Source organism: Aquila chrysaetos, chromosome 15 (assembly GCF_900496995.4).
Source record: "Aquila chrysaetos chrysaetos chromosome 15, bAquChr1.4, whole genome shotgun sequence".
Classification (NCBI taxonomy): Eukaryota; Metazoa; Chordata; class Aves; order Accipitriformes; family Accipitridae; genus Aquila; species Aquila chrysaetos.
In genome coordinates, this window is record NC_044018.1 from 26,428,095 (window position 1) to 26,454,074 (window position 25,980).

The 25,980-nt window shown below is 39.0% G+C and overlaps 1 protein-coding gene across 6 annotated transcripts in view; it reads left to right on the plus strand.

The window, feature by feature from the left end:
* Nucleotides 1-25,980, plus strand: part of LOC115351109 (muscular LMNA interacting protein) — a 114,744-nt gene that overhangs the window by 59,470 nt on the left and 29,294 nt on the right. For 5 of the 6 annotated variants that reach the window (XM_030037496.1, XM_030037497.1, XM_030037499.1 and 2 more), the window contains 7 exons: nucleotides 1,707-1,778; nucleotides 10,166-10,231; nucleotides 10,314-10,397; nucleotides 10,493-10,552; nucleotides 12,297-12,341; nucleotides 16,792-16,836; nucleotides 25,477-25,602. In XM_030037496.1, the coding sequence (XP_029893356.1) occupies nucleotides 1,707-1,778; nucleotides 10,166-10,231; nucleotides 10,314-10,397; nucleotides 10,493-10,552; nucleotides 12,297-12,341; nucleotides 16,792-16,836; nucleotides 25,477-25,602 (498 nt within the window). The remainder of the gene's footprint in view (nucleotides 1-1,706; nucleotides 1,779-10,165; nucleotides 10,232-10,313; nucleotides 10,398-10,492; nucleotides 10,553-12,296; nucleotides 12,342-16,791; nucleotides 16,837-25,476; nucleotides 25,603-25,980) is intronic. The other variant, XM_030037502.1, reaches the window with a different exon arrangement.

A 25,980-nucleotide genomic window follows, 5' to 3' on the forward strand; every position in this document is an offset into this window, starting at 1 on the left:
ACATTTGACTGTTAGATATCCAAGCACAACTTGGGCAATTGTATTATAGCTAATGGAGGGAATATGGTGTATTTACATGACGATTTTATTTTACCTTTCTAGGTGCCTGTTTTGGGATGAGATGAATTATCCTGTAGAAATGCTTATCACTATAAAAGGCATTAGTTTTGACTGAAGCACCTACATGGTAGACATACCCAAGTTAGAATCACTAAATCTCATATGAACCACTAACCGCCCCCCCCCCAAAAAAAAAGAAAAAGAAGTGCAGTTCCATCCTTTGCATTCATCTGCATTGTAAGACTGTCCATTCAATATGATTATTGTGATTATTTACTTCTTGAATGTCTGTCACTGTCCAACTTCTGACTAAGAAATATGAGTAAAGTAGAAAGCAAACATAACACTCTGTATAGAAAGAATTAAAAGCTAGTGTCCTACAATATTGCAAGAGAGGTGTGAAGATGATATAAGTTTCTCTTATCTGAATTAAAATTTTGGCCCCTCTGCTGTTATCGAGACTTTTATTAGATATAAAGAAAGAAGAAAGTGACAAAAGAATGACCGAAAGTACAGCATGCTGCTCAGCCCCTTATCTCATAATCACCAGTATTCACTGCTACAGACAACGGTACATTAAAAAACCTCAACTGATTAACAAGTAACTTTATTTCTGGATGATTATCACAGAAATAATCAATGAATAACTTAAAAGTCTATTGTGTGAATTTGTGATTTTTTATTAGAATGTTGCTGAAAAGGGAACAATGCAGCAAATCCCTAATTAATGGTTAAAAAAGATAAATTCCAGCAGTCATGTGATTAAGACCCCTAGCTCTTGAACTTATGTAAGTATAGAAGAATCTCGTCAATGATTTAAAAATTACTGAATTCTACCTCCATAATTGCCAAGAAAATGTAGTAAGTATGGTTTCTAAAGAGTTAAAAATAACTGGGCAAGCTAATATAGTCTAAGATATAAATTGTTTCAAAAGAATAATTTTTAAGGCTGATCTTAGAATTTTTGTACCCAAACCCATGCATTTTCTATGGTTTAGATTGTCAGCTCTGTATACTTCGTTAGAGTGTGAAAGTTCCTATACTTGTTTTGAAGTATTTGTTTGGGTGGTAGAGTTACTTATTCAGGAGATGACAAGCTGTGACATGACTTAAATGATCTATCCACTCACGCAAGTAATTCAGCATTTAAGGATCCTAATCAGTCTCATTAAAGCAATCACAGAAATCCCTCTGACCTAGAGGTCCAGGATCACACCCCACAGCAGCAGTTGTTGAGGTACATGTACTGGCAGAAGTAGCTGTGCATTATCATATCAAATCACAAGCAAACTTGGAAAAAACTCACAGCCTCTCCTGATATTTATTTAAGGATAGTAGTCAGCAGAAAGTGGTCAAAATCACTTTGGAAGTTACAAGCTGTTACAGGGAATTCACTTCGTCCTACTTCATTCCTAAAAGCAAAAGATGTAGGTTACAGTCCTTTAAAATCTTAACAGAAACACTAGATTTTCTTTAAGAAACAGCTTTCCTAGGTAATACGTAAGCATTATATTGTTGCAACGTGTCTGCAAGACAATTGGAATCGTCTTTCATTCTGTCGTGCCTTTCCCCTCTCTTCCCTCTCTTTCTCCCTCTCCTTCTACCCTGTTTTACGTCTCTTCCTGCTTTCTGGTTTACCCTTTTAGCAGTACAAGATCAAGACAAGCTACAAGGCATTTGCAGCAATCCCTACAAACACATTACTTATGGAACAGAAGGTTAGTGTTTGCTCGAAGACATGGCAATTGCACTGTATATTTAAGACCATTCAACTTTATGTACGTATTCTGACATTTCTGTGGGTGATATTGCAGAATGTAAGCTCTGGAACTAACTGCTCAGGATTATAATTCCAACTATTTTTCAGGGTCAACCACTTTCCACTGAAGATCAAAGCCTTCAGAAATCTGAATTTCTGCAAATAAATTTACTGTAAGGAAAAAAGTGTCCTAAAGGAATTGCCATTTATGGCAACATCTCAAAGTCTGTTTTGTTATTGGAAAGTGTCTGGAGCACTGCTATTCTGGGACCTACCAATCAGTAGGTCTTGGTCAATTAATGATTATTCAATGGCTATGCTTATACTAGTAAATTTAACATCCCAAGATAGGCAAATTTGACCAGCTGTATTGTTAAACTGTGAGAACAGTCCTGGCCATTGCACTGGCCTTCTCCCAGACAACTTCCCTGAGCACTTCAACAGTTAGCGTGGGCCAGGGGGCTGTTCCCAGTACATAGTTTGTGGTAACAATCTTCTTCTGTAGGGCAGGATGATAGATCCAAAGAACAGTCTCTAGTGCATTTATTTACTACCAAGGACACAACCAACAAAGACTGGGTTTTATAGTACTTATTTAGATAATTCAACTTTGGAAGTCAATTGAAAATTTAAATTTTGCATTGGAGGGTTCAAAGTACTCACCAATGTCTATTTTTTAAAGTTTTTTTCCCAAGTTAGTTTTGCACAAAAGAATAGCCCACTAAGTTTAACAAAAATTTCTTATGATGAGCAATGATCTAAGTGTCTTATATGTTTAAAGGCATGCTTAATCACTCTGACATCCAGTTTATAGCTTTATCAGAAAAATCTGTGGACCTAGTTCAGGAACTTAGCCTCTAATTAATTTCTGTATGATTAAGCATTCCTAACTACACATTTAAATATGTATTCACATACACAGCTCAGGTGATTTCACTAGGAGTTTACAGAGCCTAAAGACACTGGAGAGGGTGAACTTAACCGTGTAAAAATTTTGAATATGATAATTTTGTCCATGAAATATTACTGATTGTGACCTAGTAGTTATCATTTAACTGCTATAACTAAGTTTGGGGTTTTTTTTTGTTTTTGTTTTTGTTTTTAAAAAAAGGGACATTCCTTTCTTTTCCAGTGTTCTTTTAATCTTGAATGACTTTTTAATTATTTGCATAAAACCTGATCCTTCCCTTCCTTAAATCTTGAATGTGCTAACGAAGGCTACGTCTGCGTTAGCATGCAATGTGGTCCAATAGAAATGGCTCTGTAGAGGAAAATAGCTGATGCAGGGGATCCTACACCCCTACGGAATGTATTTTGGAAGGGTTTTGTTTGGGCAGAGTGCCCATTAGTGGCTGGAAGCATTTGGTGTATTCCTGAAGTGCTACTTCAGGGTTGACTTAACCTAAAAGGCATCCAGTTTGTGCACTCTAAGACTGCACTACTCTGCAAACCAAGTCAGGCATGTGACTTTGAGCAGGGTATTCACTTTGAGAGCACACTCCTGATGTGAACTAGTGGGTTAATGTCAGCCATCTGACTGCACTTCTTCAGAAGAAAGGGGATTCCTTCTGATGGTCTTGCTGATGTTCTCCAGGGCATTGACTCACAAGCTGTGTGCTACTTATCCCCAATACATAAGACTGAATTGTACAATCTAATGCCAGTATCTGTAGAAAAAGTAATGATTCAGAAGATACCTGTATTTAGATAGAGACTTTTGGGTACCCACCGCTTTATTTAAAATGTTATCTTTGGTGTATCCTTCAGTAGCAAAAGCACAGTCATGTAAAACTGATAAGAAATCCATTTTCTGCTACAGGATTTGCCTTCAGGAGAGGTTCTTGACTAATTTACTTTGTAAATTGTATGTTTCAGTATGGCCTGACTACACGATTTCTCTCATTTTGGGAATTATGGACAATAATCTGCTATTGATCCATACCAGCAGCTAATTACAGTGCTCCTAAGCTGGTCCTGTTGTGTTAGCTGATGTGCATTTGGAGTATGGCTCTTAAAGAAGCATGAAGGAGTGACATGGCACACGCAGGGCTCATTGTACCAAGCCCTAATATCCAAGTATTCCCCTCAAAAATATTGGGGAGGGAACTGGAAAGGAACTCATGCCACATTGTAGCTCAATGACAGTAATTATGTTGCTCCCATTTTATGGAATGCATTTTATACACCAGATTAAAAAGAGATTGAAGATAATGAGATTTTAACTACATAAGTGATGTTTTATTAAGATTAAGATAATGGCTATGTGGAAAAGAACTTTTTGAGTGGCTTTTTTTTTTTTTTTTTAGCAAGGAAGGAAGGCTTGTAATATCTGCAAGGCATAAATATTACAGAGCTGAATGCATGATTATGAATACATCATCTGCCTAAAGTGCTAAAAAAGTGTTTTGCTATGTGATTGAACTGGAAACTCACATTCTCAGAAGTCAAAATTTTCTACTGTGTGAGTAATTATATTACTTAATTTGAGTGGTCATGAGAAATAAGATTAGTCAGAACTGACACGCGGGTGATCCTAGTGACAATTCATGTGCAGTATTAATTAGATCCCATGAGAGAAAACTGTCTTTGATATCTCATGTAAGGTACAATGCTTTGTCTGTCTCTAAATTGTCTCCTTGTGTCTAACTTTCTTTCTCAATTCAATTTTTTCTTTTATGTGTGTGTAGATGCTTTAATTTCAGCCAGCATTTTTCAACTTCTTCTTATGAAGCCATTGGGCTATCACCATCTTAATGGTTTTTCTAGAACATGTTCTTATCCTCCAGTACTCTTACTCAATGTGAGTTGTTCAAATCTGTGCTCATTAGCAGACAAGAAAAGGCTTATTGACTATATGTGTGTATACTTTGGCAACCCCAGAAGTGACTTAATATCAAATCTCATAACTGGCATGCTTTCCAGCTGTTGGAGTTTGTATGAACCTGAAGTTCCTCACATCATCTGTGCTCTGCTCAGAAAAATCCAGGATATCTCTTGGAAGATTGGGCTGTAACTTCCTACAGAGCCAGAAGAGCAATAACTTGTTTTTAAGGACTTTTCCTCAGCATGGTCAGGCTCTGTCAGGGAGCAGCAAGAGCGGGCTGTTCCCCAGGGAAGGTGAACCAGGAGCCGGTGTGACAGCAAGGCTGGCAAGACGGTGTCCTCACCAGCAAGGGCACAGCTCCACAGTGCCTGAGCAAGGAGGGCAGAGATGGTGATAATGAGGTGGTGGTAACCATGGTCAGTCAGCAGTGCCATCATAGCCACACAGATTCACAGCAATGAGGGAGGTCCACAGATAACGAACTCTTCAGCCCATCAGATGGTATGATCCAGTGGCTAGAAGAGGAAGTTGGACAAGTTTAATCTAGGCATAAGGCAAAAGTTTAACAGAAAGAATTAAGTAACCATTAGAAAAAATTTCCGGAGACTGAAATGGGCTCTTTATCACAGAAATTGAAAAATCAAGACAACACTTTTCTGGCACTTCATAGAGTAATTCCAGACAGTTCTGTGGTTAAAAAAAAAGGTCAGACTAGATGATCACTGTGGTTCCTTCTGGTCTTATTAACCTTGAGTTAGTGAGTCACCCCTCTACTGACACTCACTTTCGTATAGCTTCTACAGTTACACAGATGTGATCACAGTCTAATTCAAAATTCCATTCCTAATCAGATAGATGTATTACTTTTTAAATACTATTATTTAGAGATTGTATTTATCAAATATCTATAAAAATGTCTTTCAGTCAAAATAGATAGTCATGAAAGGTTTATTTCAGGGAGCTACAGAAAAATTCTTAACTTTAAGTAGACAGTCTCTTGAACCAGATCCTACTTCATCTTCAGAATTATGTCAAATTTGTGATGTAACTTCAAAACTGTTGGATGCCTTGGAATTGCAAACCAAAAAAAGCCTTCTCTTAACAATTCAGTGGTCGTTGGTCTACAGCTAGGTCTATGCGGGGGAATTTGTGTTTGCTGTGTCTGTCCAGATACACACCCCCTCTGTATGCTGATTGGGGTGAACTTCTTTTATCTGGGCATCATTTCGATGGGAAGGAAACCTGGGCATGCAGACTTGAGGGGGAGAGGCACTACAAATGTTCTGCTCAGACTTCCCCCACTTTGAACTGCGGTGAAACCAGGATGATGGGATGTGCCATGAACACACCTGCTTCCAGTCGAGGCTTATCCCACACTTACCAAGTCTTCTGTAAAGCACTAGGTATAACTGGCTGTGGATGGAAGAGGTGCAAATGAAAGCACTGTTGACTTATCTGGCTTGTATTTATCAACTAATTAGAAGTAGAGAACTATAATTTCAATCTTAAATAAATGTAGAAAAAATCTTCTGTCTTAAAGAACAAATACTTTAGGTTATTGATTTTGTCTGTTTATGGCTGTTCATATTTTCTCTTGTCACAATGCAATTTGGCTAGCTTCAAGAGAGTCTAAAACAGTCTTACCATATGATGTTACACTTCTAGGAAAACTCCAAAGAGTTAGTAATTGCATGCTTGCATCCCATCACCTACCCAGCAGACTGCCAGCAGTGCAGTGTATTCTCCTTGTGCAGGAAAAAAAGAAAAAAGAAACAAAACAAAACCTTTGCCTCCACATGCAGAAGGAAAAAGAGGGTAAGGGTTTTTTTTGGTGAAAAGAAAGAAATGCAGCTGAGGAAATATGGTAGTGATCTGCTACATTGGAGACCCAGCTTTAAGTTCTTGCCTTGACAGAACTCTTACCTATTGTATTATCAAACATCCATTGGTATAGGGGCTGATCATGGCAATTGCAGATTCAAGTCCTCTTTGAAATCATACAGCAGGAACTTGGAAGCCATTTTTTTCCCATTCTCAGATGATAGACCTAACTGCTGGACAGTTGAGTATTATGAAGTATGTCAGGACCTTTCTGGACCTGGAAAGCACTTCTGACAACACTTTGTTGAGAATATTTTGATAAAAAAAGATTTTAGTTTTCCCCAAGTACTTCTGGTGTGCACTCAGTGAATTTCTTGCATCCAGATTACGTGTTCATGTCAAAATGTTTCTTAAGGCTAGAGATAAATACCTAGGGGTAAGAAAGAAAGGAAGTAATTTGTGCATTCATAGAGTGATAAAGGACCTAGTTCATCTGTAATAATAACCAAGCTGCAAGTGTAAAAGCAGGCTATGAGGTCCCTCTTTCTTTCAAAGGCCATGGAGCTTTATCAATTATTTTATAAGAGAAAAAGTAGTCAGGTCTTTTTAGTATCATCTCCCAGGATCTTCAAGGAATAAGTTAAAGGAACTCATGGTATGTGAAGGGATTTTTTTGCATTTGCTGAGGGCTTAGGAAAAGATATTGATGGGAAAAATATGCAAGAGAAATAAAAGAAGAGGAAACTTCTTGGCTTTTGCTCAGCCCAGGGTTTTCACAATACAATAAGAAGGAAGGTTACAATATTTGTTTTTTCTCCTTCTATTGATGTGGTTCATTGGTAAATGAAACAATGTTCTATATTTCCTATGTGTTGTCAAAAGCTTTCATTCTTCTAACAAAATATTGGAGATCCTGTTCGGATCATTTACCAGTATCCATTCAGCTCTGATACAGCTTTAGCAATCAGATAGCTTGGGGGAAAGAGGAGGGAAGGGTTGTAGTCATCACTGACGTCAATGGCATATATGCATCACACCCTCAAAGTTGCCCTTTGCAAGGAAAAAATTAGTGGTTCAGCAACTGGTTATTTCATCTGAACATTTAAATTCTGTCACAAATACATTTGCATTCTCTAAATTGTTCTTGTCTTTTAAATTGTGGTCTTACTATTGTTCTTCATATATAATAAAAAAAATTTGAATGCCCAAATAGGAATGTTCCACTTTTGACATTGTTAGACCATCAGCATAGGAAATGAAGCTTGAATACTGTTGACAGCACTAGTCAACAGTACCCTAGATAGCACTAATGCTTTAAATTAATCATAACATTATTGCATGATAACTCCAGTAATGAGTTCAGAAACGCTAGTTGTACTTTTTTTAATCTCACATTTTTCTCTATGTAGAAATGTAAAAAGAAAAAAAGGCTCTGCTAGAAAAAAATTTGAGTTGTACTTTGAAAAGCTAACAATGGATTAAACAGAACCTTTTTTTCTTTGTAGAGGTCATAGGGATGCCTAAAATCTAGTTATTGTTTCTTCTTTTTCTTTGGAGGACTCAGGCTGTTCAAATAGAAAAAAAAAAAAAAAAAGAAGATAGATAAAACAACAGTGAAAGAAATTAGATGGATCATTTTGAAGATTATAATTTTCCTTCCCAAAGGTTTAAAAAGGGAGAAGAACACTGCAGCTTTCTCTAGCGTGGCTCCTGCACAATGGCTATATCTCAGGGGGACTGTGGAGCGCATAGGCCTTGGTGCTGTGCTTACCTGAGTTCTTTAGTCAACGAAGGCTCCAAAATGGAAAGATATAATGCCAATTTCCACTGAAACTGTTGGATGTTTGGTACTTAAATTATCCAGAGTCTTGGTTCTGAACAGAGACTTGTGGATGTGCCTGTAGTTCCTCTAGAAAGATTCTTCAGTATCTTCTGGGTAGTTGTTTCCTACCCTTGATTGGGTTCACCCTCTCCCACTCGCTCCGGTGAATTGAATGTGAAACAGCAATATGGGTTTTTCTTAACAATTACTTTATTATGTTCATTACCCTACTGATTTCTTGAGGGTTTTGAGAAGCTTAGCAATTTCTCCATTTTGAACTTGTGACTGATTAAAATTTGCTGTTTTTCCTAACTCACATTCGGACTCATCATCTCTTTACAACAGGCTGCTTTGGCAATCCTGGTCCCAATGGGTACTGGAATGACTATTCTACTTAATTATATCACTTCATTTTATATTTAACAGGAGGATGTAACCTCAGCTGAAGCTGAACAGCGGATACAGTACTCGAGTATAGTGCTGAGCCCTCTTTAGCTGAGCCCTCCTCTTCTACAGGACTGTCTTTTGATCTGAGAATTTAGCTGGATAACAGTGATGAGATAGCAGAGATGAGAACATTACTTTTCAGTTCTGCATACATAGATGTATGCTTCCAGTAGCTGGGCAAGGAGAGAAAAAAAAATTGTACTCAGCAAGATTAAACTCAGAAATAATTACTTAAGTATACACTTATTTTCTTTTTTTTAAAGATTCTGCCATTTTCCCCCCAGCTCCACATATGTCTTCTGTGACTGGCAGCCCTGATACCCACCTCACTGGGATCAGTCAGTTCCAACAGAATCCCACAGTCATGAAAAAGTGTTTTACAACGATGCTCTTTTTTTCTCTTATTACCATTTATTTTTTGCAAATAACTAGCAAAATGAAACTTCAGAAAAACATAATGTGTTAACCAAAAAAATCCACAAACCCTGCAGGTCCCTCCCCTGTAGTCCAGCTTCATGCATCAGCAGGCTTCCAGAGTAATTTTTGGTCTTGGCATGGAGTCTATTTGGAAATCGCTTCAAAGCAAAAGGTGATGGTGGTGAGAGTGTGCCTCGAAGTCTCTGGATGAAGATGAAAAGGGAACTGAGAACTGGAGTTTGGCTTTTGAGGGTGTTTTGTTAGTTTCCTGATAAAGTGAATTGATCAGCAAACTGATTCTCTATGTTCTCAAGCCTGCTCCAAGTACGGGCATAGGAAAGCAAGAGGTATATCCAAGCACAAGAAGCTTGTGTTTTGTTTTGGAGAGATTGCACACCTGCTTAGACCAGCCATGTTTTAGTGTGGTATCACATATGTATAGCACGTATTTCGCTCTATACAACTGTGATTTCAGGCTAAAATCCAAAACCATCAAGCACTGGTTTTATTGCAATGTGGAATCACCATCCTCTTTAAACAGGAGGCACTTTTTAAAGAAAACGTCTACTGGAGGAAAAGAAAGAGCCTCCTGCGTGCTTGGACCCCTGCCTTGTCTGCCTGCTTACAGCCGGTGGCTTTCCTCCGACGGTGCGCGGCAGGCAGCCCCCCCCGACACCTCTGTGGCACACAGTCCACGTTCACTGCATTACATTCACTGTGAAGGAGGGGGGAGTTGTTCAAGGAGAAGGCTATTTAAACTGGTAGTTTCTGATCTCTAAAAGTAGAGACAATTCACCTTAGCTCTCTCCATCTCTGCAATGCCCCCCCCCCCATTCTGAATCAGAAGTTGGTAACCTGAAGAACCTTACTACTCCTGTAATTTCTTCTTTTTCCATCTTTCCGTGGTGAAATGAGAAGTGCCACATTTGGAAACACAGTATTGCAAAAAAGTGTATGTTTGCTTGGTTTTTAAAAATTTGAACTCACTATCACATTAAAATCTTTTGAATTGCAGGCATTAGAAGAGCCAAGCAAGACTGCTAGTGTGACTGAAGGCACTGCTTTGGACACCCATTCAGAGGTAGTGCTGCTATATCTCTTTCAAATCTCTATTTGAAAACAAGAAGCAAAGGTTCACTGAGTGATGTGTCCTCCTTTTTCAGCTGTGCTCCCCTGCCCAGCTCAGACAACAAACGGAGGAGCTGTGTGCTGTCATTGACCAAGTTCTGCAGGACCCGCTGACTATGGTAACCCATCAGTATGTGGGATTGACTTTTTGTCTTCCTTTTCTTTTGTCTCTTGTCATTAATAAACCTGTTCTCTGTTGAAAATCATTTTCCAGCGCCGATGCGAATCTTCCCCAAGTTTCCTGCAGATGAGCATGGAATCAGATGTTGGCAAGGTAGGTGAATAAGCCCAAATGCTCTTTCCAGGTGGACATAAAGTAAATAAAAATCACAACAGTAAGGCCCATGGCAACAGAAAGCTGCAGTTAAGAGATGTGACATCAGTAGAATTGTCTGGTGATTTAAAAGACATGGAAGTCAGAACTGTATCCCTGAAGTCAGTGCAGTCTTTGTTGCAGGATGCTTTCCTGAAGTCAGAAGGAGTTATGTTATGAAAGAGAAGCTGTTTATTAAGGTTTCAGAGGCGAGGATCCACGAGAAAGAAATCCTTCACACCTTGCCTTCCATATTGCAGGGTCTCTGGCCATCTCCGAGATTTCATCCCATCTATGGGTCCTTACTACAGAAGAGCCAATGTTTCTAGCTTCAGTGATTGGAAACATCTTACAGAACAATTCTTTTTTTTTATCATATTCATTATTGGCTTTCAAATAATGGGATAATTAAATGAATACGTAGATTTGCTCTTAAATGCTGATTTTCTTTCAACTCTGGCTCCTCACAGGAGAGGGATGTCTGCTACATCCATTTACCCCGGATAACTCAGAAACAGGTAGTGAGAGGCAGGAGTAACTTTCTATACTGGTGTTAAACTTCTGGTTTCACTATGTTATACTGGTGTGCCTTCTGGGCTCAGAAGGATGAATAACCAAGGGAGGAGGGTCCTGTATTCAGTTTACCCCAGGTAAATTTAAGTTGGTATTACTAGCTATAGGAAAGTGAAAATGGCAGAAATCCAGCTGGAAACAGGAGGAAAGGGATTTTTGGCAGAGGAACACATCAAAAAGTTAATGCATTCAAAATATCCTGCACAATGTACAGTCCACCATGCAAAAACAGGGCACAGAACCAGCATTTCTGAGTGGGTATATTCAATATACACTTCAAATTTCAGTTTCATTTTTGAAATTACTTCTGTCAACCAGCACGCAGTGGTGAATCAGGCTTCAGGCAGCTGAAAGATGGAAACAGGATAGTAGCCAAAAAGCAGGAAGAGACTGTTATTGAGGCAATGTTTTCCAATGCCTGCACTGAATCTGAAGGGGTTAAAATTCTACTACTAAGTTGGACTTTTGAGCTATAGCGTCCAAAACCTACTTCCTTGGACAATTGGGAACTGAGCCTTAACCAAATAGAAGGCATCTGTTAGCAGTCATGAAACCAAATAAAGGAGGCAAAAGGTGAGTTTAACAGGATGCAGCATAGGGACCAAGCTAAAGATTTTGAAGACCTCAGAATGAGAGAGTAAAGTGCTTAAACTGAGGGTAAAAGAGACATAAACAGGAAGGAAAAAGGAGTATATGTAATAAGTAAATGCCTTAGAAGTAGAATGGACTGGTCAGAGGAAAACAAGTTCTTGCAGATGAGAACATGGAAAGATGGTGTTTCAGGTTATTTTGTGAGCATATGTAACTTAAATTTCATGGGGCAACCACACTTGTGGCTGTATACTAATAAGCTTTTTGTTATGGGAGTTCTCAGAGGCAATTTAAAGGCCAGCTTGAATAGAGTGGGATCAATGTTTTTGAGTGGTAAAAATGAAATGTGGTACTTTCTACAATAAGCATCTCAAGCAAAACTTTAATATACCTTATTCTCAAGTATCTCATGAATCTCTATGGAAAACTGAATTTTTCTTGAATTTCAACAATTAATAACTTGTCACAATGATGAAAATCTCTCTGAGTTACTCCTCAGAATAACTCTTTGCTCTTAATATAACTATTTATTTTCTATAAGGTGTCAACAACGCTGCAGAGAGCAGCTGGGCGTGAAACAAGATATGTAAGTACTTTTATAATTACTCTATATTTTGCATGCAGAAATGTCTAATTTGTCTAATCTTGCTACCATACTAGGTGAGTGTGCACGTAGCAGACACAGGCATCTACTCATGACTTGAGGTGTTGTCTGTAGTACAGAGAAGCGAGCATGTTAGAGCATTGGCAATTGAGACTTGAGATGTCTTCCCACTGCTGTAAATCTATCATGGCTGGAATACCCTCAGTGCAGTGTCTACTGATAATTTTACCTGTGTGAATATGTTAAAATTAATTTATTCACACACTTCTTTGTTGTTGTTTGCTTTGAGTGTTGGACAAGAGCTCAGCTGTTTGGCAAACAGACTGTTACGGGTGCTGAAGGGTTTATTTGTTTGGACTCAGCCTGCACTGTAGGGGACTTGCTTTGGTAGAATTCCTTTGGTTCTTGCCTATCCATCAGAATTTGAGGTTGACCCAAACTTTTCTTTCCAAGATATAGAGCTGGCTGAAACCCCACAGTTTAGCCTTAGACAAATAGAAGCTGTTTTGTCACATATACACACGTTCCAACATATAAAGAAAATCTCTGTATTGAGTCATCAGTTCAATTATTGAAACATTAAACCCAATTAACATTTTAATTCTCACTAGCACACACAGTTACTGCAGGTTCTGTATTTTACTTACAACTCATCTAGTCTTGTGGTGAGAAATCTCTGCTTACTGTTCATCATTCAGCATCTCTATTGAACCTCAAATCAAAGCAGTGCTGGCAAAGCAGTAGAGGCCTCCTAGTCTTATGCCAGCTCAATGCTTGACTGAACAATTCCATTTTGCTTCTTGAATGTGGTGGTATGCATATTTTATTGCATACTGTGATTTTTACTTGACAGATTGTGCGGGCTCATAGCAATTAGGAAGGATATTGGAAGAGAGCTTTTTAATGACATAAAAGAGTGTGTTTCAGAGGTAGTCTGTGAGAACAGAGTATATTTAATACCACTCCAATGCAGATCTCCAGCTCCTAATACTGTGGCTGACATATACCATATTTCAGGCATCCAACTTACATGCCTAGGGATACAGTTAGGTTTTCTTTGCTGGCATAGAAAAATCACCCTTACAAACTCTTCCTTCCCAGTCTCCCCTGGAACTTTCTAGATAAAGAAACAAATCAATATTTAAAAATACCTTTGGGAGTAACACAGAGTATTATTGGTAGGCTAACCTTTCCTGTAAATTGTACAAGCATGTTGAATTTTTGGTGTGTCAGAAAACAGACTGTGGACTCCGAGCTGTGGCGTGGTGGCTGAACTTGGTGGGTCCAGGCTCTCCCGGACTCTGCCGTCACTGCAGTCTGCAGCAGAGTCTCCTGAGGCACAAGCCGTGTGTCCCTAGCAGACCCCATACATCACAGCTCTTTCCCCCTCTCTTGCTCTGCTTCCTTGGTAAGACAAAAGCTATTTCTGTCCCAGCTAGCAAACCAGGTGGTGCCTTGTCCTCCGGCCCTTAGGGTGAGCACACTCTGAGGTGGTTTTCCATAGAGTTGTCTTCTCCTCTTCCCCTTCCACTTCCCTCTCCACAAAGGGAGCCCCCAGCCCAGCACAAGAGCCAGGGTGGCCTCATCCGTGCAGCTCACTCACAGCAGCATGCTCCGTGCTACCACACACACCACGGCGGAGAACTGTCCGGAAGAGCGGTAACTGGTGTGGACTAAAGCACGCAAGGGATGGTGCTAACTGGAAAGGACATGTTCCTGAGCCTCTGTGTGTGCTGACTTTTGTTCACTAGAGGAGATACAGTCCAGGGGCCAACATTTCTTCATAGTAGGTACCAGATGTCTGTTTTGAAACAAGGTGCCTACTTTGAGCCAATCTAACAGTGTCCCTGGTAGAAATCAGGAACTGAGTATTGCACGGACACTTGTTATCATAATATAAAATTGTGAGTTCCCCCAGGAGGTCTGTGGTGTCTTATGTGAGCTGTCTTGGAGTAATGATTTTCAGCCATCCTTTTTTTGCAAATCTTTTTTTCTTTTAGAAGTAGGCTTTTAGTTTATGCAACAGAATTAATTTTACTAGAAAGAATTAAAATGGTAATTTAGCAATATAATTTTCTTAATCTTTTTGTATTCATGATGTCTGATATTGAGACGCTTGTCAAAATGTTGCTTTGAGGGTGCTTTTGGTTAAAAGAAAAGCTTCAATTTGTTTATGAGTCAGGGATAGGAAAATCTGTCATCATGCTAAAGTATTATTTATAAACACACACACGTAAATGTGTATGCATGCACACATGATAATATTGCTAATTACTTCAATAGGTTATATGGAGTGGTAGACTGTACAAATATGTTGAAATAGCCTGCCATTTAACAATTAAAATGGCATAGATTTCCTTCAGCCTCAATTACTTTTTGTCTTCCATGAGAAGAACCTTCAGAACCTTTTAAGGATGTAAATGATTGTACAGATAGCAAGGGAGCGTATAAAAAGTATGCAAAAATGTCTGACTTCAGTGAAATTACAGCAGTTTGTACCAGCTGACAACTAAGTACTACCGTTGTCATTTAACAACTTTTAAAACTGTATGGTCTTTGATATGATCCCATTCACCATTTTATAATAGTGCATCTCTGTTGGCTTTAGGGATGATACTGCTGATGGGTAATAATAATATAATAATTCTCTAAAGAAATTACTTTTATGGCTATTGAGTGCCTAATATATATACTTAGTCGTTGTGTTTCCATATAATTACTGTCACCAATGAAAGCTTTCTTAACTTTAATTTCAAGTTCTAGCAAATTTATAGTTTTATCATTTAACCCACTTACAACTGTTTAAAAAATAATTTCTCATGATTAATTGGAATAATTACTTTGCATATTATTGACATTTTTGCTCTTCTTGACAGTTCTATTCTAAAAACCCCTATTTTAAGTGCTACAGACATGATACACAAGTGAAAAAAATGAGATAATATGAAGCAGCTAAAAATGCACAGAGACATGCAGAAATAAGAGCGCTTTTCATTATCTGCGGTCTGCTGTGCTTATATACATTTCAGCTAACCCCTTTGAAATGAGATTTACTCTTAATTTGCATCACTGAAGTGAGACAATTTCATTCTAGCCCACTTGTATCTTTAGATTATTCTGAAGTGCTTTGATGTCTTTAAGCCCACAAGGAGATTGGTCATCACACTTGGTTAATGGTATGAAAGTGAGTCCCTAGTGTGTAAGTAACCACTAGTAAAATCTCTAGTTTACTCTGTCAAGGGCAGAAGATGTATCTCTTGCAGATTTCGTGCTAAATCACAGCTGTCCCTGTGTAGGTGGGAAGGTTTCCTCCCCCAGTGGCTGTGTTTGGAGATGTGAGTGCTCTCAGTGAGGAGCACAGTCCTCCACCATGACTCATGGTGATGCTGTTCTCACCACCAATGCAGGACTAGAGCCAACAGGTCCAGGGAGTGAGTAAACATCTCTAGCACTTGGGAGACCACATCTGGAGTTCTGTGGCCAAATCTCTGCAAGGTCTTTGTCACAGGGGAACAAAGGAAAAGCATGTTCTTCCACCTCCAAATGAGCTGGAATTGCTTTTCTGCTCAAAATGGTGAGAGGAGCATAGAGCTGAGTTGATAAAAAACCAACTGTAGTGGTTCTTCTGCAGAGGGTGCAGGCTGTAATGGCACTGACTTGTCTTCTGCTACTGCTATAACATCTAACCATTGCACCTAGTACTTTTTTTTACCACCATACTGAAGAACACTGGCATTTTAGAGTCTCAAGGCCTCCAAATCACACCTACATCAAGGAAGGGCATGTTATCCGTACAAAAACTGTGTTATCCAGTGGAACACCTGAAGAACTTGAAGGAGTTGATTGGAGGGATCAATGCACCAGAAATCCTGAATGTCACCACTGTGTGGGCAAATAAGCATGTGGCACATGGCTGTTTCACATACACACACAAATACTTTGCATTCATCACATTCACCCTTTATCTGGAAAATAGGGCTTCTGCTGTTCAATGTATACTCAGAAAAAAAGAGTAATGCTTGAGTAGGATTGTTCTGGTTTTCATAATGTAAAGTCAGAGGATGAGAAAGTTGGACTGAGCTCCCAATACAATTGATAGTGTTAATAGCATTGATGTTGCAAATTAACAGACAATCGCAGGCTCAGAAATATCAGGATTTTAATTTTGAGATTAGATCGAGATGAAAAAGTGAAATTTTGTTGCACTTGGAAAAAAATATCCCCAAAGTTTAATGGGCATTTATATTTGATTATACCTAGAAATAAACTGGAAATGACAATATTTTAACTTCTCTTACCAATTGCATGTCACTGCATCAGTGGTAAAAGCTTCTGTACCTAAGCATACTGCTGTCCGTGGACTTTTCTTCTGTCATCGCTATAATCACTATGATATTGTATGTAATACTGTATGTATTTACCTTTTTGACAGGCCAACCTTTACAAATCGGCACCTATGGTAACAGAGAGTCAGCTGGTATGTATTGCACAGCTGTGATACGCTGTTTTTCGAAATTTGCACAAACACAAAATCTAAAGGAATCATTATTTACTTTCTAAGTCCTTTGAAAGTACCTGCAGTCAATATCCTCATACAAAGCTGCATTGCTTTCACAGAGCTGCATTGCTTTCTTCTGTACTGAATACACACCTGTTTTAAGTAACTGTAAATCCTGACAGTACTTGTAAACCCAGGAACCAAATTGCAAACTAGAGAGCCTTGCTGAATCTTGAGGCATATGACAACTGTAGAGTCTACTGCTTGTTTTTGGACTCTTTTAATATTCCACTTCTACAATTTTTTTTATATGCAACAACATTCTGGCATCTGTTTTCTTCTTACACACTGGTTTAAATCAAAGCTGGCTTAACTAGTGAAAAACAAGGGTAAAAATCAAATAAAGAAAGGGAGATTATGCATCAGATGTTCATTTTAGCTCTCATCACAATTAAGTCCCGTTGGAGCCAAACTTTCTGAAGAAGAGTCAGAAGAGAGATCATGGAGCCTGTCCAAGAGACAGTGACCACTAATGAATGCTTAGGGAAAAAATGAGATGTGGATGAGAAATTTTCCCCATTGTATTTCAGCTAACGGAATTTTAGGGACTTCCTGAATCAATTTCTTCTGTTTAGTAATCTTTAACCACTTCTTCTTTCATGATTATTTCCAGTTACTTTTAAAATCTTGTTATACTTTGGTCTCTACAGCATTCTGTAGCAATAGGGTTTATTTTTTAATTATGCATTGTGTGAAATAGTACATTATTTCTTTGTTTTAAACCTACTACTTGACCTCAGCTCTTGTACTGAAACAGCAAATAATTGTTCTTTCTTCACTTTCTAAATAATATTAAAGATTTCTAGGTATTAACCATAATACCCTATCAGTCACCTCTTTTTCATACAGAAAAGTCAAAATTGCTTAGTCACTCTCGAGAAGTATGGATACAGTCCCTTACCTTTGATGATCCTTGTTGCCCTTTTCTGTATCTTTTTCAGGTTTTTGTTTTTGAGATTGGGAGACTAAAACCATGAACTGCTCTTTTCTAGCTCTGAACACTTCCGCTTCCTTTTTATGGAATGACATGATAACATTCTTTGTTGTTATTTCTATTCCTTTCTTAACAATTCCTAGTAATTTATTTAGTTCTTACTTGTATTGAACAGTAAGCCAATGTTTGCATAGAAGTGTATACAATAAGTCCAAGATATATTTCCTGAGTAGCAAGAGCTAGTTTCCGAGCTAATTAGTTCATCACTGCATGTGTAAATTTAGGATGTGGTTTAGTTTTTCCCAGTGAAATGTATCAATGTTGAATTCAGTAAGTTTCACCCGCCTTTTTATCATTCATTCACTCAGTATCGTAAAATCTCCCTGCAACTCTTTGCACTGATATTTTGTTTTTACTCCCGTGAATGATTCAGTATTACCAGCAAACTTTGTCACCTCACTAGGCACTCTTTTCTAGCTGATCTACATCCATAATTCAAAGCCCAGATTCCAGACCACATCTCTGAGGAGCTCTATTTGTGACTTCCCTCCACTGTGAAATTTGAACATTTATGCCAACCTTTTCCTTCCTATCTTTTAACTGGTCCATAGGAAATATTCTCTTTTACTTCTAGCAGTTTCATTTCCTTAGTAGACGCTGCTGAAAGACCTTCACCAAAGCCTTTGGAAATCCATGTGCAACATGGCTGCACATTCGCTGATCTTTATAATCTGTGATGCAGCCTCATTTTGTTATCCCTGGTCATGCATTTAGGGACCTGGTGGGGAAAGAAAAAAAACCCAGACACTGAGCCTCACATAAGATGGTCTGTTGATTCTCACTTGATTTCATCTAATGTCTGTTCCTAGATGCCAAAAGATTTCATATTGCTAGTTTAAACAGAACTGCTGTATCAGCCAGCTTTCTTGCATCACTAACCCTTTAAAATAACTGTAAAAGATTTATCAGGCATGAGTGCCCTTTCAAAAGCCATTCCCTATTATTTGTCCAAATGTATAGTAATTCTGTTCTTTAGTATAATTTGTTCCTACTACTTTGTACAGCTTGAAATGTCACATGTAGTGATTTGTGATTCAGGATCCTGTAGTAAAACCTGTCCCATAGTTGCCACTTCTCATTCTCTTGGTACTGATTATGTCTGAAGGAGTAAGTTAAATACCACAATTCATAGTGTGGCAATTTCACACTGGAATTGCTTTACAACTTTATTTATTCCTTGTACTTTATTTGCTCATTTTATTGATTTTTCTCAAATCTGTCTTATAGACACTGTACTTGAAACAGTTCCTCAAAATTGTTTCTTTGGGTGAGAACGTCCCTAAGTCTTCCTGTGAGGAAAGCTGAAATTAGGAATTAATTTTCAGCCTTGGTGTCCTCTTCTTCATGCATCTTTTTTATGTGTTGATTATATCTACTGGCCCCATAGACTTTTAGTTTTAAGGAAATTTAGCAAGTTTTTTTTTTTTCTCAAAGTCTTTCTTGGCCTACTGTATGACATATTTATATTATGGGCTGGATTTTTTTTTCTTTCTTTTTTTTTTTTCTCTAGACTGTATTTGAATACATCTTTCTGTCCTTTGAGCCTTTTCCTCATTCCTTTTTTCACTTCTTTGCAGTGCTCTGAACATCCTAGTATTTATTGATCTCTTAAAGTCTTCTTCTAAGCTGGTACATAGCTTCTTGGAAACATTACTGTCTTAAGCAGTATTCTGGTCACTTATAACCGTTTCATCCTTTTGGCAGCTCCTTTGATTTTTTTTTCTCTTTTTTTATAACTATTTTAATTATTTATCTATATATTTAAATTACAGCAGTGGAATGCTTGTGTGTGTTTTTTGATCAGACAGCAATGTTGTCTCTGAGCACACTGTGATCTCTGCTGATGAATGATTCTTCAGTAGTAACATTCTGACTTAGAAATTTTGCAGGATTTGTGATTCAGCTAATTACTTCTCCTCTTGTGGAATCTCTGACCAGCTATACCAGGGACCAGTTATTGTACCTACACCTCTCAGCTGTGTGACTTCTATCCAACGAACAGGCGAAGCATTGGGCATGCCACTGTGACTCTTGTCAACAGATTTTCTACTCTTTTAAAAGATGGCTGTGAATGACTCAGGATAACAAAGTGCAAAGCCATACCCAGCACACCAACACTACACACAATTTTGCCATTATCATTTGTTCTTTATATATTAAGCAAATAAGACAAAATTCACATGGGACCAGTCTTGCATACCTTGGTACCATTTTCTTAGGTTTTTTTGGATCAGACATTTTAATGCTGTGTGCAATTTCAGTAAGTGTGCAATGGAAGGATTTATCAAAATGTATTTATATACAAAAATAGTTGGAGGGGAGTCATATATATTTAGAGCAAATACAGAACGGTATTTCTGCATTTTGTGAGCAGGTTTAAATGACAGTAACAGAAAGAACACAGTGCAGTTTCTTGCATGAAAAGGATTGTGGATAGGAGTTGCAGGGACTGGAGACTGGACAGAAGATGAGTTCAAGCATTTGAAGGAAGAAAAGCATTAGAGAAAAGTAGATAACAATGCTCATGGTCTAGTCCAGGAGTTAAAGCTGGAGTGTTTCATTTAATATCTAGACATATTTCTATGGCTTAGTTTGTTCTGGTGTATTTTAGATGTGACTTGGCAGCTTGAAGTATTTTTTCTCTAATTAATTCATTTTGAAACACATATATTACCAGTATTTCCTACATTTAAATCTGTTGAGCCCAAAGCTCCATGAAATAAATTAAACCATGCTTGAGAATACGACACCTCAAGAATTATACCGTGATTGCTTTAAGGTAAACTAGCACTCGATTCAGCATCTTTTAAGACCCACTTCTGGTCAGAATGGCATCAAATATAGCATAGTTGTCAGGTCCAACATAAAATCAGGGGTCATGGGTGCATCTGTCCACCTAAAATGATTTCATGGCCTTTGAGCACTGATGAATGACTTCTGGAAGGCAGGCCTTGCCATGGGTCTATATCCATACTTTCTCAAGCACCAAATTGCAGGCACTGCTGAAGTGAAATGTGTCAGTTATACTGAGGAGTGGTCCATATAGAGCCATCACACAACAAAGTAGGAAATGAAAGAGTTTAATGATATACCAAAGGAAAATGTGAGTGAAGGGAACTTAAATGTGCTTAAAGGGTTTCCTAAAGAAAGGGAAGGAAGCAGAGAGGGAAGCAGAGAGCAGCGTCAGTGCTAAGGGCTTGCCCTCATCCCCCTCCCTGCCACCAGCCCGGGCAGCGAGCAGTGCCTGGGCAAACCTGCTCTCTTTGCTGGTCCCAGACTTGCAGGCTTGCTCCTCTGCTGATCCCAGAACAGCAGCGGAGGTGAATGCCTCCTTCACATTACTCTTATTGTGGGTCTGTCTGTTTTCTCCAGCTGTTGAAGAAAGGACTCATCCCTGTACTGTGAGTAGAATGGAAAAGAACTAAATCCATTGATTTTAGTTTTGGCTTAGTTTAGCAGAGAGTCAGTGGAAATCATAATACAGTATACTGTCAGACATCTTGTTGAAAATTCAGCTGCTTCTTTAAATGCAAATATTTCAGTATGAAAAAAAATAAAGACAACTTGAATTTCAAACAGGTGACTGTCTTTGTTCTTGCTGCTCTGGTGCAAAACCTGCTGCTGCTACAGCATGAAGGTGGAGAAAATAATTATCCTTTCTTCCTAGGCTTTTCAGTGATGTGAATGATTTACTATTTAGCTGGAGGAATAGGAAATCCTTTTAACCATAGTTATATGCCTTCACACCTTCAAATGTACTAAAGAAGAACTTCATTGTAGACTGACACACTGGCTGGATTGTTTTACTGGATTTTGGCAAGTGTAAGGCCTCTACAGGGGAAAATAAAGATAAACTAATACATTCAATAACATATTTCCCTTTGTGAAGTCTAATCTGTGGCAGAAAAGAACTAGAAGGGTACTATTATAAGGTGTTTCTCAGTCCAACTAAACAAAGCATCTCTGTTTGTATTGTTAGGGCTAAAAGCATCTTTTTGCTGACAGTGGAAACTGCAATGATCCTTCATGACAAGGGAGCCAGATGCTCACTATCTGAAAGCAGGTGCTCTCAACCGTTTAGAGGCTCCTCAGGTGACTCTGGCTTCTCAGTGCTGACAGAAGATGACTGCATTGGCTGGGGCGTGCTGTGTTGCATACTTGCCCAATCTGCCCCAGGGTCCCTTTCCTAAAAACTAAGGAGTTTGTTAGAAAGGTCTGGGAATGGTTCCTCTCCATGAGGGAATTCTTTGGTTATCCCATTTGAAGGAGAAGACTTCAAAGACTGCAAGAAACTATTCGTACAGAAAAGTTGGATATAAATGCTATGCAGGCGAACAGATAGACTCAGTGCTTGCTATTTGTCAAATGAGGTCTGATGGACCTAGAGCAGAAAGGTAAGAAAGAGGGCAGCTAACTCTTTTATCCCAAGGCTAGCTCTCCCATTTTGTTATATATTTTTATCTGATCATGTCATATTTTTTGTTAATGATTTGTCTGGCTGTCTCAGAGACAGGCTGTTTCAAAACAGCACTGCATTGAAAACATAGTAAAAAGCTAATTCCTTGTTAAACATTAAGAGGCAACTTTCTTGTTTGCAGGAAAGCTGTTCAGCTATCCAGAACAGCTTAACGTCTGTGTAGTGACACAGAGCACTGCAAAGAGTTACTGCAGTCATCACTAGTTACCAAAGAGGTATCTGGCCCTACATACTGGAGATCTCCAAATACTCTGGATAAGGGGAAACAATAGTGACTCGGATAGGAGAAACATGGGACTCAGAGGATTTTAGGCCTCTGCTGAGAGGAATGGGGTTGCAGCTGGGACCTTACTCACCACTGTCAGCAAGATCTCAGGGACAGCCAGCGTCATAATAACAGAAGGAAAAATTAGAGGTGAACATGCCCATGCACCTGCTGATGAGAATTTCAGTCTTCGGACTTTTGAGGCAAATATCATGCAAGGCTCATTTTCATACAGCCAAAATACGTTCTGTCCCTGAAGAAGGGTGGACACGTCCATACTGCCTATCAACAGGTGCCCTGGCCCAGCCTATCCCCCTATGTCTGACTGTGCACTTGCTGACCTGGGCCAAAACCATGCCAGGGAGCACCCTGGCACTGAATCGGTAGAAGTAATTATGGGTCAGCTCAGGAGCTTGTGTCTTAGCCCTGTGTAATTTGCTAATAGGGCTGTAGCCATATGATGGCAGCCCATTGCTACCATAACAGCCAGTACCATTTTTCAGTACTGTTGTAGGAAGACCAACACTTTCCTTGGCAAAACAGTCTTAGCTTGTTTCTCAGCAGTGTCAATTGTCCCACCCGCTATCAAAGAAAGAGTTCAAGTTTTTAGTTTTGGATCAAAGATTTTATATAACTTGTCAGGGAGCTAATAAAGTTTTCGAAATTCTGGTTGCTGGCTGATATCTGCCACTCTGTTAGCAGAGTCAGACATAAACACATGACTCAGTCAGCACTTCAGCGCGCGATGTTGTTTAGAAAATGCTTCCTTAAAAGCATTTCTACAGTGTGCTTTTGGAAGAGGCTTCCTATGTAAGGAGAGTAGCTTATCCTTGATGATTTCAGGTACCTCAATGGGCTTTTAATTGCGTGGTTACATGGTGTGGAGGAGTGCTAGAAGGCCACAGGTCCTTTGTCTGTATAATGATGACTTGATAACAACTGTAGCTTTCTTTTTATTTTTGTATTTACCTTTATGTTGAAAGCCAGGAGTCTTTTACTTTTAGAAACTCTTCTCAGAAATCTCGGAGAGGAAAATAATTATTTCATGGTGAATCCTACAAAGAAATAGTCATGAAATATGAACTGTAAGTTCATTAAATGAGCACCGTATCTTTCAATAAGTTGATCTTAATGAAAAAGTTTAAGTTTTTAATGCAACTTGGCAGTCATTAGTCTTTTAAAAAAGTTAGTACCACCTTATGGCTTATTTTTTGCTTTCAGTTGAATATGTTTCTTCTTATTTGATGAGGCAGATGAAAGGGCCCCAACCTGTGGAAAAGAGGGAGGGGATAAAACGCAAAGCTAAGGGAAGATATTTTGCTGCCTGGGCCTTGCTCTTCCCAGGTGTGTCGTGCTCCTCCTGCCTCTGCCGCCTTCCACTCAGCCTCTGGGCACCGCTCTGTCCTTTCCCAGGGCAGAGGCAGAAGCACAAGACATGGGGACATCTCCTGCCTCCTGCAGCCTCCCCTCAGATGGGCACCACTCTTGCCCTGTCCTTGCCAGATGCCTGCAGATCTTATTTTAAGGTGATCCATAACTCAGTTTACATGATACATCCAGCAATCTCAGCTGCATCATTTTAAGCTTACTTTCACAGTAAGCTTCTCTTGTTTCCAGACGGACTCCGTAAGGGTATTGCTCTTGTAAATAGGCAGCATGGTGTTATTAAATGTACATAATCTAAATCTTATAAATAAATCTAATAGTGAATCAAGTTTCTTCTCTGCATTTTTATACCCTGCTGGATACTGTGGATGGGGAGCTGTGACAGCACCTATTTCTCAGTCCCAGCTGGGCAAGCTGCCCCTCTGGACTGCAACAACAGAAGGAGCTCAGCAGCAGTGCTGTTGTTATCTATATCAGTTATGACAAAGACTGCCCATTTTCTGTGGGGTAGCTGTAACAGAGAAGAATATAACTGACTTTTAAATTCAATCACAGACTTCTCCAGGACTTCAGTTCTTACCAAATTCCAGTGAGAATGTACACTTTTTTCATCTTTTTCTTTGCTTACCGAACAAGTTGTTTATTTTAAAATTATCCCCTAGCCTCTGTTTAGAGTTTATGCCACAATCCATCATGTCAGACTTTACTGTAAGAATTCTGAAAATCACAGCTGTATTAAATTGACAAGTTGATAGTCAATTTTTTGGTTGGCTGGTAGCTAACCAGGAAATTTTTTCTTGATTAAATAATCTGATTTGTCTGAAATGAGGGGTATCTGTGCTGATTAAATTCTCTAAACATGTATTTTTCCAAGTGAAGTCTTAAAGATACTGTCAAAATCCAGCATGTGATCACTGGTATTATTCCGCAGAAAGACTTTTCCCTAACATGTTGCTGCCTGGGTGTAAGTTAACAGCATCACATGTTGACCTTCCTTGTTTCACAGTTACTGTTTTGAGTAGCCCAGAAAGGAATTTGCAGTGTGAAAGCAGATGTGTGGCTGTGCATAAAGTGTGACTTGATGAACTTATCAAGATGCACCTGAACAGTTAGCAAAAACAGCCAGCAAAGCCCACAAACCACAGTCTGACAGCCCAGCATCTATTTTTGTGTCAATAAGAAACAGATGTCCGTGGTGAGGCTCTGTGCATAAAAACAGCTTTTGCCATTTTTGTCTGCAATCTGTGTTAAAAGTAGGCCAGGCAGCATGATACCTCAATAGTTTTGGTGGTGAAATATGTTATTAATAAAATTTTAAAAAATCTAGTCAGTACACCCCATTGGAATTGACTTGTCTAACAAATAGTCTGTAAATTGTGAAGTATTTTATTTTATTTTTCTTCCATCTCTTTTCTCCTGGGTTTGCTATGGGTCAAGACAAAACCTGGTGTCATTCGTCCTGTGCTTGTGAAAGGGAAGAGTGCACAGCAAAAGGAGGAACCCTATCAACCCAATCCTTTTAAAAAGTACCTTGAAGAAATCAGTGATCAAGATACTGAGCAGGTGAGTAACTCACTCTGAAGGATTTTATAACTTCAGCTAGTTTCCTTAAAGACGATGGAATAATCTTAGATGATTTCCTGAGGGGCACCTGGCTGCTGGAGGACAGTCTACAGGCTGGAGATGGGCAGCTGGGCTTTCTACAGGGACTTTTTTTGGTGATCTAAAAACCTATATGTTGAGGAGAGGACCTTTTTGTGATAGCTGTAGGAAACACTACAAAAGAAAGTGGAAATCCTGTGCTCCCCTGTCAAGCAGGTGTCTGGATAGGATCTACTAGGAAGCGCTTCCTCCATTGGTGTCCAGACCCAAATCCTCTCTAAAGAGGACAGCAAGGACTGGGCAAGGTTCACCCTTCCCTCTCCAAGGGAGACTGCAGAG